The following is a 13,107-nucleotide window of genomic DNA, read 5'->3' as shown; positions in this document are numbered from 1 at the left end:
GATAAGGTAAGGGAACCGTGGTTTACTACAGAAATTGCATCTCTTGTTAAGCAGAAGGAGGCGGCTTATGTGTTGATGAGGCAAGATGGTTCAGATGAAGCGATAGAGAGTTACAGATTAGCTAGGAAGGATTTAAAAGAGAGAGTTAAGAGCAAAGAGAGAACACGAGCAGTCTTTAGCAAACAGAGTAAAGAGAACCCTAAAGCTTTCTATAGGTATGTGAGGAAAAAAAGGATGACATGGGTAGGAATAGGGCCAAAGACAGAAGTGGGAAATTGAGTGTGGACCCTGTGGAGATCAGAGAGGTGCTAAACAAACATTTCTCATCAGTTTTCACTCAGGAAAAAGGAGAATATTGTAGAGAAGAATGAGGTACAATATATTAGATTAGAAAGGATCGAGTTTAGTTATGAACAGGTGTTATCAATTCTAGAAGGAGTGAAAGTAGACCAGTCCCCTGGGCCGGATGGGATTTATCAGAGGATTCTCTGGGAAGCTAGGGAGGAGATAGCAGAGCCTTTGATATTTAAGTCGTTGTCTACGGGTTTAGTACCAGAGGACTGGAGGATTGCAAATCTGCACCCTTGTTCAAGAAGGGCAGCAGAAATGACCAAGGTAATTATAGACCAGTGAGCCTTACTTCTGTTATAGGAAAGGTTTTGGAAGGATATAAGATAAGATTTATAATCATCTAGCAAGCAGCAATTTGATTTTAGATAGTCAACATGGTTTCATCAAGGGCAGGTCGTGTCTCACAAACCTCACTGAGAAGGTGACCAAGCATGTAGATGAGGGTTGGGCAGTTGACATGGTATACATGGATTTCAGTAAAGCTTTTGATAAGATTCCACATGGTAGGCTGTTGGAGAAAATGCAGAGGCATGGGATTGAGGGTGATTTAGCAGTTTGGATTAGGAACTGGCTTTCTGAAGCTAGCGAGTGGTGGTTGATGGAAAATATTCAGCCTATAGTCCGGTTACTAGTGGTGTGCCACAAGGATCTGTTTTGGGACCACTGCTGTTTGTCATTTTTATAAATGACTTAGACACAGGCATAGGTGAATGGATTAGTAAATTTGCAGATGACACTAAAGTCGGTGGAGTGGACAGTTTGGCAGAATGTTACAGGTTGCAGAGGGACTTGGATAAACTGCAGAATTGTGCTGAGGGGTGACAAATGGGAGTTCAATGCGGCTAAGTGTGAGGTGATGCACTTTGGGAAGAATAACAGGAAGGCAGAGAACTGGGTCAATGGAAAGATTCTTGGTAGTGTGGTTGTGCAGAGGGATCTTGGAGTCCATGTACATAGATCCCTGAAAGTTGCCACCCAGGTTGATAGTGCTGTTATTGCTAGATTTCATCCGCAGAGGGATTGAGTTCCGAAGCCGCAATATCATGCTGCAACTATACAAAACGTTAGTGTGGCCACACTTGGAATATTGTGTACAGTTCTGATCGCCATATTTCAGGAAGGATGTGGAAGCATTGGAAAAGGTGCAGAGGAGATTTACCAGAATGTTATCTGGTCTGGACAGAAGGTCTTATGAGGAAAGGCTGAGACACTTAGGTCTGTTCTCACTGGAAAGGAGGATGCTAACAGGGGATTTGATAGAGACATACAAGATGATCAGAGGATTAGATAGGGTAGACATTTTCCCTCGGATGATAACGTCAGCTTGTACGAGGGGGCATAACTACAAATTGATCGAGGGTCAAAGGGCTTGTTCTGCGTTGTATTATTCTATGTTCTATGCAGTAACTTTGTTCACTAAACTTGTGGGGGACCTGATCAGAAGCCTTCTATAAAATTCAAATATTCCAAACCCAGGCACACCACTCTATTTAGGTTAGATGTAACAACCATATAACTTCCAAACAAGTTTGTCAAACATGATTTTCCTTTCACTAACCTAACCAGACTCTGGCAAATTCAATGATTCTTTATCATTGATACTAAGATTTTCCCTATAACTGATAATCTTTAGTTCATCATTACCTCTCCCTTTTTAAATACTGGGGTATTTGCTACTTTCTAGTCTGCAGGAATTTTTCCAGAATAAACAGAATTTGAATGATAACCAACAATGCATTTACCATCTTTACAGCTAATCGCTTTAACATTCTGGAATGTAAATCTACTGGACAATAAAAGTTACCAACTTTCAATCCAGTTAACTTCTCAATATCTCTTTACTAATATTAAGTTCCATGAAGACAGACAAAGTAATTGTTCAGTTTATCAGCCTTTTCCCTCTTCTGGAGTAAAAGTTTTCTTTTCACCATGTATATTGAGCCTATATTTGTCCTAGCTAATTTTTAAAAAAACTATATAAATAAGGTTTTACCTATCTGACTCTCGCTAGCTTGCATTCACACACATTTTCTTTCAGGTTATTAGTGCTGCTTGGTTCTAAACTGCGCAAAAATCATTCAACTTATCACCTTCTTGCACTCTTATAAACTACTTCCTTGGATCTAATGCAATTTTTAAACTTTAGTTAGCTGCAGTTGATTTACCTCTACCTTTGGGTATTTGTGCCTTAAATAGAACCATGTATATTTATTGTAGACCATGATGCACTTAAAATACTAAATATTGCTTGTCTTTTCACATCTTTTACTACATTTTCATCCATATTGACAGCAAAGATGGAAGTTGTCCACAATTCTCTCCTGTGTGGTGACTCATTTTAGGTGGAGTAGCACAGCACTTTGTTTATACAATGTGAAACCACAAGAACGTGTGTTGAATTCCTGCCAAATTTTCGTAGAACACTGCCCATTGCATTTCAAGAGCTCTCAAACCTGCAGCAGCAACTGCATTAAGCCAATGTACCCTTCTGTAGCACGCAAAAATTACAAGCAATGATTCGTTCATGCTCAGTCATTTGTAGAAAAGAGAACTCATTCAAGCCATTAAATGCTGTACACTAATACTCATTAATAACACTGTGCAATCAGCCCTTAAAATGAACCTCCAGGCAACATCAACTCCAAAAAAGGTCAATAAACACCTCATCTTGAAGGCTTTTTTTAAATTAAAAAAACCTGAAGGTGGTTTTGAAAATTACCCCCTAAGTAGTCTGATGATTTAGACAACTAAGGAGACTTTGTTGAAAGATGCAAGATCGAGGGATCCGAAGGGTGTATGCTGGCACAATATTTTTCATTGCTTGAGAGACAAACTGGAGAATAAACTAAAAAATTAGGGGCTCCCACTTAAGACTGAATAAAAAGAAACTTTCTCTCAGAGGGTTGTTAGTCTAAGGAATATATCCCCACACAGCAGTGGACTTCAGAAAGAAAGACTGGGTCAGATAGATTCAAGCTCAACTGGAGAGTTAGGGATTATGGGGGCCAAACAAGAAAATGGAACTCAAGCTGCAATAAGATCAGTCATGATCTTACCAAATACTTCAATAGGCTTAAGGAGCCAAATGGCCAATGCCTGCTACATTTCCTTGTGCAATCTACAGTGCAATGGCCGGAGCCGCAGCTACAGTATTTAAAAAGATAAATGGTAGATAAAAATATACTTTACAAATGACAGCAGTGACTTATTGTCTCATATTTCCAGATGTTCTCAGAATCTTTAAATCCCTACAGTGTGGAAACAGGCCCTGCCGCCCAACAAGTCCACACTGATCCTCCAAAGAGTATCCCACCCAAAACCATTTCCCATTACTCTACATTTACCCCTGACTAATGCACCTAACCCACACATATGTGAACACTATGAGCAATTTAGCACAGCCAATTCACCTAACCTTCACATCTATAGATTGGGGGAGGAAACTGAGCACCCAGAGGAAACCGACGCAGACACAGGGAGTGTGCACAAACTCCACACAGTCTCCCCAGGTTGGAATTGAAAATCAGGTCTCTGGCGCTGTGAGGCAGCAGTGCTAACCACTGAACCACTGTGCCACCCTACGTGCATTAAGTTACAGAATCTCTACAAGTGTTATAGTACACTACCTGTCAAATGAGCATTAATAATAATCTCCACTCTCCTGCTCTCTCCCCTTTACTCTTGCATATTTTGAAAACAAAATAAAGAACTCCAATTTATCAAAAAAAATGCAGACAGTGTGTGTTTATCTTATAATGCCAAGTTCTTGTGAAAACCTGCTTGTATTTTATTAAAACCTGGATGACAATACAAATCACTTACTGGATTTGCTGGAACAATATCCTTCAATGAGCATTTAATTGCTAATGGAGGAATGTAATTTAGTGCTCCTTTCATTTGAGGGATCACTTTTCGTATACACTGGTTCAAATCACTGACACATGTGTATGTATCCACACCATCCTCCAACTTCTTCAAAAGGTTATCAGTTCTATGAATAATGAAGTCAAGAAAATTCCACATTTAGTTAAACACTACATGTTAAAAATTTCTGCAAAGCACTTTAGCATATAAATATATTAAATCTAGTGGTTATGGAGCTGAGAGCAAGAGGCACCGGAAGAGGGGGGGTTGGGGGGGGGGGGGGGGTTTCAAGAATCCAAAACTAGAAGGCATAGGTTTAAGATGAGAAGGGGTAGATTTAAAAAGGATCTGAGGGGTCACTTTTTCAAGTTGCCAGAGGAAGAAGTGCAGGTGGGTACAATGATAACATTTAAGAGGCATCTGGTTGGGTATATAAATTGGAGGGTTTAGAGGGATAGTGGCCAAACACTGGCAAATGGGACAAGATGAGATTGGGATGTATGTTCGATATGGGAAAGTTGATCCAACGGGTTTGCTTCCATACTAAATGAATCAATGATCTACAAGCTGCTTTTCGAAGCAGCAAAGCACACAAAATGGAATATAAAAAAAAAGTGATCTAAAAATTGCTGAATTTGATGTTGAGCCCAGAAGACTGTAAACTGCCTAATCAAAAAAGACATTGCTCAACTTTATAAGCTTCACTGGGACAGTGTGGAGTACAGGACAGAGGGAAGTGAAGCAGCAGATTAAAATGCCAGGTGACAGGAAGCTCAGGCTCAGAATGGACATGTTCTGCAAATGTTCGCCCATTTTGAAATGTCTCCCCAATGTAGAGAGGGCCACCTTATGAGCAGCAGATTCAGTTCACAGATGCTGTCAAGCATGCTGAGTATTTCAAGCATTTTGCTTCAGTTTAACAACTCTATAATTGAATCAGTTCTTATGTAATATCATTTAATCGAATAATGAAATTGTATAGGCTCAAGTCGGAATCCTCAACAAGAAAATTCTTAACATAAAACCAAGCAAGTGACAAAAGTGACAAAAATAAATCTTGGAGATCAAATGATGTAGAAAAGTGTAATGAATCTAATTCTCCAATTTGACTATTTGAATTAAGCCAATAATTACATAAATACAAACATTATGCCCAAGAATTTTTTTTAAACTCTGATCTCAGCAAAGCTAAATGTGAAATAGAAATATAGTCTACTCTGGTTAATTAAAGTTGGGCATGTATAATACACTCCACTGAAAATTTAAGATAATTCAAAGTGATACTGAAATTGGTGGTATAGTGATTAGTGAAGGTTATCTAAGATAACAAAGAGATTTTGATCAATTGGCAGATGGAGGTTAAGTTGAATAAGTTTTTTTTAAAAAACGGTGAGGACATGAGGGGCAATTCTTTTTTTTTCCAAAAACAGTAGTTCATGTGAGGAATGAATTGTCAGAGAAAGTGGTGGTGCAGGTAATGTACAGGTACAGTTACAACAGTTAAAAGACATTGAATAAGTATATGAATAAGAAAGGTTTGGAGGAAATGAGCCAAGCACCAGCAGGTGCAACTAGGTTAGAGAACATGGTCAGAGTGAACTGGTTGGATCGTAGGGTGTTTTCATACTCTGACTCGATAACAATCTGCCAACAGACTTGGTGTTAGAACGAGTAGTGCATGAGACAATAGAAGAATACCAGTAATGAATGGAAATATTCAGTATTTGTTGTTATTCTTCTGCCTGCAACTATATAATCAAAAAGGCATAAAAACTAGAACTATTCAAAAAAAACTTGTATTTATATAGCAAGTTTCAAAGTGCTTTACAGCCAATTAAGTATTTTACTGAAGTTTAGTCACAGTTGTAATGTAGGAAATGCTGTAATCACTTTGCACTGAAGTTTCCACAGACAACTATGTGACAATAACCATATATTGAGTGAAGGATAAATACTGGTGAAGATTCCCCAAATCTTCTGTGAAATAGTGCAGTGGGATCTTGGTGTGATTGTTGTGTAACAGTCAACATATTAGCATGGATAAAAGAATTGATTGGTTAATAGCCAACAGAGGCTGAACAGAAAATGGCCATATCCAGGCTGGCAGGACAAAAATGATATATCAGTGTGTCGGAGCCTCAATTGTTTAGAATTTATACAAGTTACTTGGATGAAGGGATGAAATGTGCGTTTGCAATATTTGTTGATGCCATAAATATAGGTTGAAAACAGAGTTTTAGAGAGGTCACAAGGAGTCTGCAAAAAGATATAGATAGGTTAAGACAGTGGGCAAACAAGTGGCAGATTGAGTATAATGTGGGAAAACGTGGATTTTGTTTTTCCACTTTTTGAAGGTAGAACATAAAAACCATCACGTTACTTAAATAGAGAAGAAAAAAAATCACAATTGAGGGACAGAGAAGTCAGGATGTGCTTTAGTTTGATTGATACCTGGGATAAGGAGGCAACTGTATGACAAATAGTCCAAAAGATGCAGCCAGGATCAATTGCTCCATTCCCCTACCCTCACTTTGGTAACTCTGACCACAATGCCACGGTCTTCTCCTGACTTACAGGCAAAAGCTCGAGGAGACCCCCTCACGAATACAGGTCTAGGACTGGTCGGAGGAGGCAGAGGATCAACTCCGATGCTGTCTGGAATCGGCTGATTGGGCCATGTTCAAACAGTCCGCAGTTACCTTGGACGCACACCACCACCGTCACAGACTTTATCAGCAAATGTGTGGAGGACTGCATACCAAGGAAGTCAATCTGGGTGTTTCCCAACAGGAAACCCTGGATGAATCAGGATGTACAGATACTACTAAAAATCAGGCCTGAGGCCTTCAGATCAAGAGACCCACTCAAATATAAGGAATCCATGTATGACATTCACAGAGCCATTAAGACAGCCAAGAACCAATACCGATCCAAACTAGAGACCCAGACAGACACTCGGCGACTATGGCAAGGACTGAATGACATCACAAGTTCTAAAAAGAGACAGTGCAACATAGCATACGGTGACACATCCCTCCCAGATCACCTTCTCACTTTGAGTAGAAATTTGGCAGAGAGTAACACCTATTCCGACAAGTCCTGACGAACCTACCCCAACAGTCACTGCATCAGAGGTCATGTCAGTTTTCTATTCTGTGAATCCAAGAAAAGCGATGGCATCAGACGGAGAACCAGGCCGTGCACTGAGAGAATGCGCAGATCAACTGGCAGAGGTCTTCTCGGACATCTCGAACCTCTCCCTGCAGCAGGCCACTGTCCCTGCCTGTTTCAAGAGGGCCAACATCATCCCTATGCCTAAGAAGGCTCATGTAGCATGTCTCAATGACTACCGCCCTCTGGCCCTAACTTTGGTGGTCATGAAGTGCTTTGAAAGGCTGGCCATGGCATTATTGGATCGGTGCAAGCCCTTCCTGAAGGGTTTTTGCCCGAAACGTCGACTTTCCTGTTCCTCGGATGCTGTCTGACCTGCTGTGCTTTTCCAGCACCAGTCCAATCTTGTCTCATCTCCAGCATCTGCAGGACCCACTTCTGCCTGGTCATGACATTAATCAACTCCAGCCTCCCCACTACTCTTGACCCACAATTTGCCTATCAGACCAACAGATCCACATCAGATGCCATATCACTTGCCCTTCACTCCTTCCTAGAACATCTGGACAGCAAGAACAGCAACGTAAGAATTCTACGCATTGACTATAGTTCAGCCTTCAACGCTATCATCTCCTTGAGACTGATTACTAAACTTAGTGATCTCTAAGCCCCACTCTCTGCAACTGGATACTCAGCTTCCTGACCCACAGGCCACAATCAGTGAAGATTGGGGACAATATCTCATCCTCATTAGCACTCAACACTGGAGCCCCACAGGGCTGCATACTCAGCCCCCTACAATACTCATGGGTATACCCATGACTGGATTGCCAAATACCAGACTAATGCCATTTACAAATTTGATGACGATACCACTATAGTCTGTTGAACCTCAGATGGCAACGAAACGACCACAGATGGGAGGTGGAAGACTTGGAAAAAAGATGCACTGAGAACAACCTAGCTCTCAATGCTGGCCAAACCAAAGAACTCATTAGTGACTTTCAGCAGGATGTTACTCATGCCAACCTACACATTAATACCAGAGGTGGAACTAGTGGAGAGTGTCAAGCTCCTGGGAGTGATCATCCATTACAAGCTTTTTTGGACTCATATGAACACACTAGTTACAAAGGCCCAACAAAGTCTCTTCTTCCTCAGGGAGCTGAGGAAATTTGGTATGACAGCAAATGCCCTTGCCAACGTTTGTAAGTGCACCATCAAGAGCATTCTGTCTGCATGCATCACTACTTGGTACGGCAACTATACCATTCAAGATCAGAGACGGTTACAGAGAGTGGTCAACTCGGCCCAGACAATCACAAAGGCTAACCTCCCATCTATATAATCCATCTACTAGGCCCGCTGTCAAGGAAAGACCGCCAGCATTCTCAAAGATCCATTCCACCCTGGCAATGTTTCTCTACAACCTCTGCCATCGGGAAGAAGGTGTAGAAGCCTGAACACACACACACACCAGATGGTTTCGAAACAGTTTCTACCCTATTGTTGTTAGAATACTGAATGGACTCACAAACTCAACATTCGCCTGTACCTGTGTTTTTGTTTTTGCTGCTGTTTACCTATTATTTAGGTATCTATGCTACTTAACTCTGTGATCTGCCTGTATTGCTCACAAGACAAAGCTTTTCACTGTGCCTTAGTACATGTGACCATAAATTCAATTCGATTCATTGACGTTGAGGATGATGAGATGTGATCTTCAGTAGACTTGACAGAGTGAATGCTGAAAGGGCATCTCTCCCCTTGACTGAGAAACAAGTCCTCGAGGACACAATTTAAAAATAAGATGGAAGTGAGAAGGACTTTTTTCTCAGGGTGTCATGATTCTTTGGAAATCTCTTCCCTGAAGTGAAGGCTGCATGGTCATTGAATACTTAGAAGGTGGCACCAGATAGATTGTTGTCTCGAAAAAAAGTCAAGGGTTATTGGGAATAGTTGGAATGTGGATGTTGCCATAATCAGATCAGCCACAGTTTTATTAAATGGTGGAGCTGCCAGACTGGTCAAATGGCCTACTTGTAGTCCTAGTTTATATATGTTTGTATGTTTGTTTACTTCCATCCAAGCAGATAGATAGGGCCCTGGTTTAATGCCGAAGCCAAAAGACAGCACCTCCAACAGTGCAAGCGCTCTCAGAACTGAAGAGACCAGTTGTATTTTGAAATCAAGACGTGCAGTGGGATGAAACTGGACCCCATAATTCAGAGGTGAATGTGCTACCAAGACTGTCACAAGTTAATATAATTTGAAGTTGGCTTTTGCTGACCAGTAGAGTATAACCAAAATTAAAACGATACTTGGGCATACACTTTTCTTCATATTGACTGGTCACAACAAGGATATACCTCTCATACTTCCTTGGAAGAAACAGAACAACTTTGGCTGTACATTTCTAGACTCTGACAGCCCAATTAGTGAAGTACAAATCCATGTGGATTAGAAAACACCAGGTTTGATTCATGTTTTGTGCTAAATAAGGTGACTTCAGTCAGAGCATCATGAAAAATGCTGGATTTCACAACAATCAATAATATATTGTGTTTGCTGCATAATTTCTGTATTCATGATTCGGAGATGCCGGTGTTGGAATGGGGTGTACAAAGTTAAAAATCACACAACACCAGGTTATAGTCCAACAGGTTAATTGACAATCACCTGATGAAGGAGCGTCACTCCGAAAGCTAGTGTGCTTCCAATTAAACCTGTTGGACTATAACCTGGTGTTGTGTGATTTTTAACTAATTTCTGTATGCTATTAATAAAAAGGACTGGATGACAATTGTGTATTTGATGCTGTCAAAGATCACATGTAGCACCGCAACAAAATAATTAAAAGCAATCAGGCTGTCAGATTCACATCCAAATAGCAGCCAGGTAAAGTATAAGAAGATATCTAGTATCAAAAGGGTTAATAGTTTCAAATAATAGCTTTGTGGGCAGAAAAATTCTATAACTTATCAAAAACCATTAATTTACAATACCCTGGGAGTACAAATATTTCTGAATGGCCGAAGTCCAAAATGAACACTCTGAGTGCAGCAAGATCAGTTATTTGATACTTTGTAGTATTATTAGCTTTATCAATTTTTCCTTGTGGCACCAGTTCAGTGATAATTCCTCGGCGCCATGCACGAAAAATGCTGCTATTAACAATAATTCTTTCACCTGCATTTGAAAAAAGGAAACTGTAAATTTCAATTAAATTCAACAAATATAGATTTAGAAAAAGAAACTAAGCAACTCAAAAGCAATGATTAGAAATAACGTAAGACAGGTGAGGAAGGCCATTATCATTAACTTGTTCATCTTCTCTATGGCACCCCTCGCCTTAAAACAAACAAACATTAACTGACCAGCATCCAGCCATTGTTTAAATTGAAAGAGAAAGAAAAGATGGTAAAGAATAGTATCAAAAGTGGAGGAGGAATGGAGAGTTGGTTTAAAAAAAGAGTGGCTGGGGAATGTGAACAGAAATGGAGTTAGGAGACACAGGAAAAGCAGTACTCCAGAGTCACATTCTAGATTAGAAGATAGAGATTAGGCAAATTCCTGGCTCTACAGATATGAAAAGAGAGGAATAAAATGAATTAAGACCATAACAAAAAATAGAAACATGAGGTGGTGGCCATTTATCCCCTACAACTTGCTAGCTCAAGTTTGCAGTAAAGGAAAACAAATGCACATAAGAACCAGAAAGAACAGCTAGATGGAAGATATATTTGTTTATAGAAACAGTGAAATAACATTGAAAGTAAAGGTGATTTAATACATAGCACACATCAGCTTTTCTAAAGCAACCGACTCACCTCTTGTTTCTGCTTCGAAGATTTAAAGCTAATTTATTTTGAACCACACAACGGTCTCTGTACCAAAGCATTTCAGACTCCCAATAATCCTCTACATTAACAAGTTTCTTCAACACTCTTCATTCAAAAGCAATTTTAAGATGACCCTGTAGTGATTGGCACCAGGTAACCTCATTGATGAGGTTCTGACTAACCCAGGTTAACAACCCCAATCAGGAGAGTCTTGCCTGATCAATATAACCAAGAGATTAGAATTGCCCTCAGTTAAGGACTGACTCCAAACTGGTTGGCTCCAGTCAGTGTACTGTGCACTAGTAAATAAAGGGTGACTTGGTGACAGGTACCAGCCTCTATGCAGTTATTTCAGGCTCCAAACAGGTTCCGAACAGGAAGCATTTTCCATTATTAATCAAAACTCATCTTTTAAAAGCCTCTAATTAAATCTTTCCTTCAAACCTCTCTGCTCCAATGGAATTACTACATTACAACACGAGAAAGTTATTCAACCTTCCAAGCCTGTTCATCATTCAATAAAGATAATGGCTGATCTTAGACTTCAGATCTAGTTTCGCACCAGATCACCACATCCCTCAATTCTACTAAAGTCCAAAAATCTATCCATCACTCAACCCTAAGCACATTAAAATAAGGGACATGCGCAATTCTCAGGGAAATTCCAGTGATTTACATCACAGAGTGAAGAATATCCTCATTTGTCCTAAATGACTGACCCCTTTTCCTATGTCCCTTATAAGAGGTATCTGCAGGCAGGTAAAAACAAACAAACAAACCTACACACATCCACTCCGTTAAACAAATTTGCCTCTGGTTTTCCAGGTGTGGGCTCAACAAAATTCTGTATAACAATGGCCAGACTTCCTTGTTCCAATGCTCCAGCTCCTTTGCAATAAAAGCCAACATCTCCTTTGGTTTCCTAATTCTATATCTGTAAGCTGCATGTTAACTTTTTCATGTACAAACGAAGCCTAAATCTCTTGGAGCTTCATTATTTGAGTTTCAGGCCCTCTGATGGTTCCAGAAGACAGGAAAGTTTGTAAGATCGTATCTTTGCAATTAACTCTTAAAACCATTGGATGCAAAACAACAGGTTAAGATGACCTATTAGCTTTCATCTCTAACTTCTCTAATAATTAATATCAGTGAAAGAAGAGAATGTTTCAAATTCCGTACTCTTAACTTGCCTCTTGGTTCTCCCTTATTTAAAAAGGTTTTTTGTGTATTCTACCATGAAATACAGACTATTTAACGTAGTCAGCATTCACTCTACGCCAACCCCATTATATGTTGCTTGTCTTAGCTCCTACCTGACCAACGAGATACAGTTAGACAATAGACGATAGGTGAAGGAGTAGGCCATTCAGCCCTTCGAGCCTGCACCACCATTCAACATGATCATGGCTGATCATTCCTAATCAGTATCCTGTTCCTGCCTTATCTCTATAACCCTTGATTCCACTATCTTTGAGAGCTCTATCCAACTCTTTCTTAAATGAATCCAGAGACTGGGCCTCCACTGCCCTTTGGGGCAGAACATTCCACACAGCCACCACTCTCTGGGTGAAGAAGTTTCTCCTCATCTCTGTCCTAAATGGTGTACCCTGTATTTTTAAGCTGTGTCCTCTGGTTCGGCATTCACCCATCAGTGGAAACATGTTTCCTGCTGCCAGAGTGTCCAATACTTTCATAGTCTTATACGTCTCAATCAGATCCCCTCTCAGTCTTCTAAACTCAAGGGTATACAAGTCAGGTCGCTTCAGTCTTTCAGTGTAAGGTAATCCCGCCATTCCAGGAATTGACCTCGTGAACCTATGCTGCACTCCCTCAATAGCCAGAATGTCTTTCCTCAGATTTGGAGACCAGAACTACACGCAGTACTCCAGGTGTGGTCTCACCAGGGCCCTGTACAGCTGCAGAAGAACCTCTTCACTTC

At 40.3% G+C, this 13,107-nt stretch overlaps 1 protein-coding gene across 1 annotated transcript in view; it reads right to left on the bottom strand.

Moving 5' to 3' along the window:
- Positions 1-13,107, bottom strand: part of rnf17 (ring finger protein 17) — a 134,096-nt gene that overhangs the window by 106,013 nt on the left and 14,976 nt on the right. The window contains exons 4-5 of the mRNA XM_043691873.1: positions 10,332-10,515; positions 4,174-4,342 (exon numbers count right to left, since the gene is read on the bottom strand). Coding sequence (XP_043547808.1) covers positions 4,174-4,342; positions 10,332-10,515 — 353 coding nt within the window. The remainder of the gene's footprint in view (positions 1-4,173; positions 4,343-10,331; positions 10,516-13,107) is intronic.

The sequence above is a fragment of the Chiloscyllium plagiosum genome, chromosome 6 (genome assembly GCF_004010195.1).
Source record: "Chiloscyllium plagiosum isolate BGI_BamShark_2017 chromosome 6, ASM401019v2, whole genome shotgun sequence".
NCBI lineage: Eukaryota > Metazoa > Chordata > Chondrichthyes > Orectolobiformes > Hemiscylliidae > Chiloscyllium > Chiloscyllium plagiosum.
This window is presented reverse-complemented; position numbering and strand designations above follow the sequence as displayed.